Genomic DNA, 619 nt, shown 5'->3' on the forward strand with positions numbered 1-619 from the left:
TTGTTCGGGGGGGTTTCAGGTCTCCCGCCCCCCACCACTCCACCATATAAACCTGCTGAGGAGGACCTGTACAAGCCAGACATCCCCCAGGAGCCAGGGAAGGAGGACGGGATGGCCCCCAGCCCTGGGGGTGCAGGGGATGCGGCAGCCTCCCGGAAAGCTCCCAGGAAGCACCCCGAGAGGACAGAGCTTTTCGCCCACCTGAGCCGAGCCGCCGGGTGCCCCTTGCTCCCCGAGCAGCAGGGCCTGCTCAAGCGGCCTTTCTCCCGCTCCTTCGGGGACCACGACTACTGCCAGGTGCTGAAGCCCGAGGCCACCCTGCAGAGGAAGGTGCTCAAGTCGTGGGAGCCCCCCAGCCAGGTGGAGACAGAGCACAAGAGGAGGGTCCCAGCTGCTCACTACCAGGGACTGGACCTCGGCAGCAAGGAGGCAGGCAGCGAGATGCTGTGGAAGGATGGTGTCAAGCAGCTGAGAGACCAGGAGATCAGAGCCAGCTTAACGAAGCACTTTGGCTTTCTGGACAGTGCTCTCGATGACGAGGACATGGTCTTCTGCAAGACCCCTGAGTATGACACCGTCTTTGAAGACAGCTGCAGTGAGAGTGGCTCCCCCGTGGAGG

General features: G+C 63.2%; 1 protein-coding gene across 1 annotated transcript in view; it reads left to right on the forward strand.

Annotated features, from left to right (window-relative positions):
• The window catches only part of PPARGC1B (peroxisome proliferator-activated receptor gamma, coactivator 1 beta), a gene marked incomplete at both ends in the record, with an annotated part of 14774 nt that overhangs the window by 9955 nt on the left and 4200 nt on the right, over positions 1–619 (forward strand). Inside the window, one exon of the mRNA XM_010142884.1 lies at positions 20–595. Within this exon, the coding sequence (XP_010141186.1) occupies positions 20–595 (576 nt within the window). The remainder of the gene's footprint in view (positions 1–19; positions 596–619) is intronic.

Source organism: Buceros rhinoceros, unplaced genomic scaffold, assembly GCF_000710305.1.
Source record: "Buceros rhinoceros silvestris isolate BGI_N320 unplaced genomic scaffold, ASM71030v1 scaffold20449, whole genome shotgun sequence".
NCBI classification, from domain to species: domain Eukaryota; kingdom Metazoa; phylum Chordata; class Aves; order Bucerotiformes; family Bucerotidae; genus Buceros; species Buceros rhinoceros.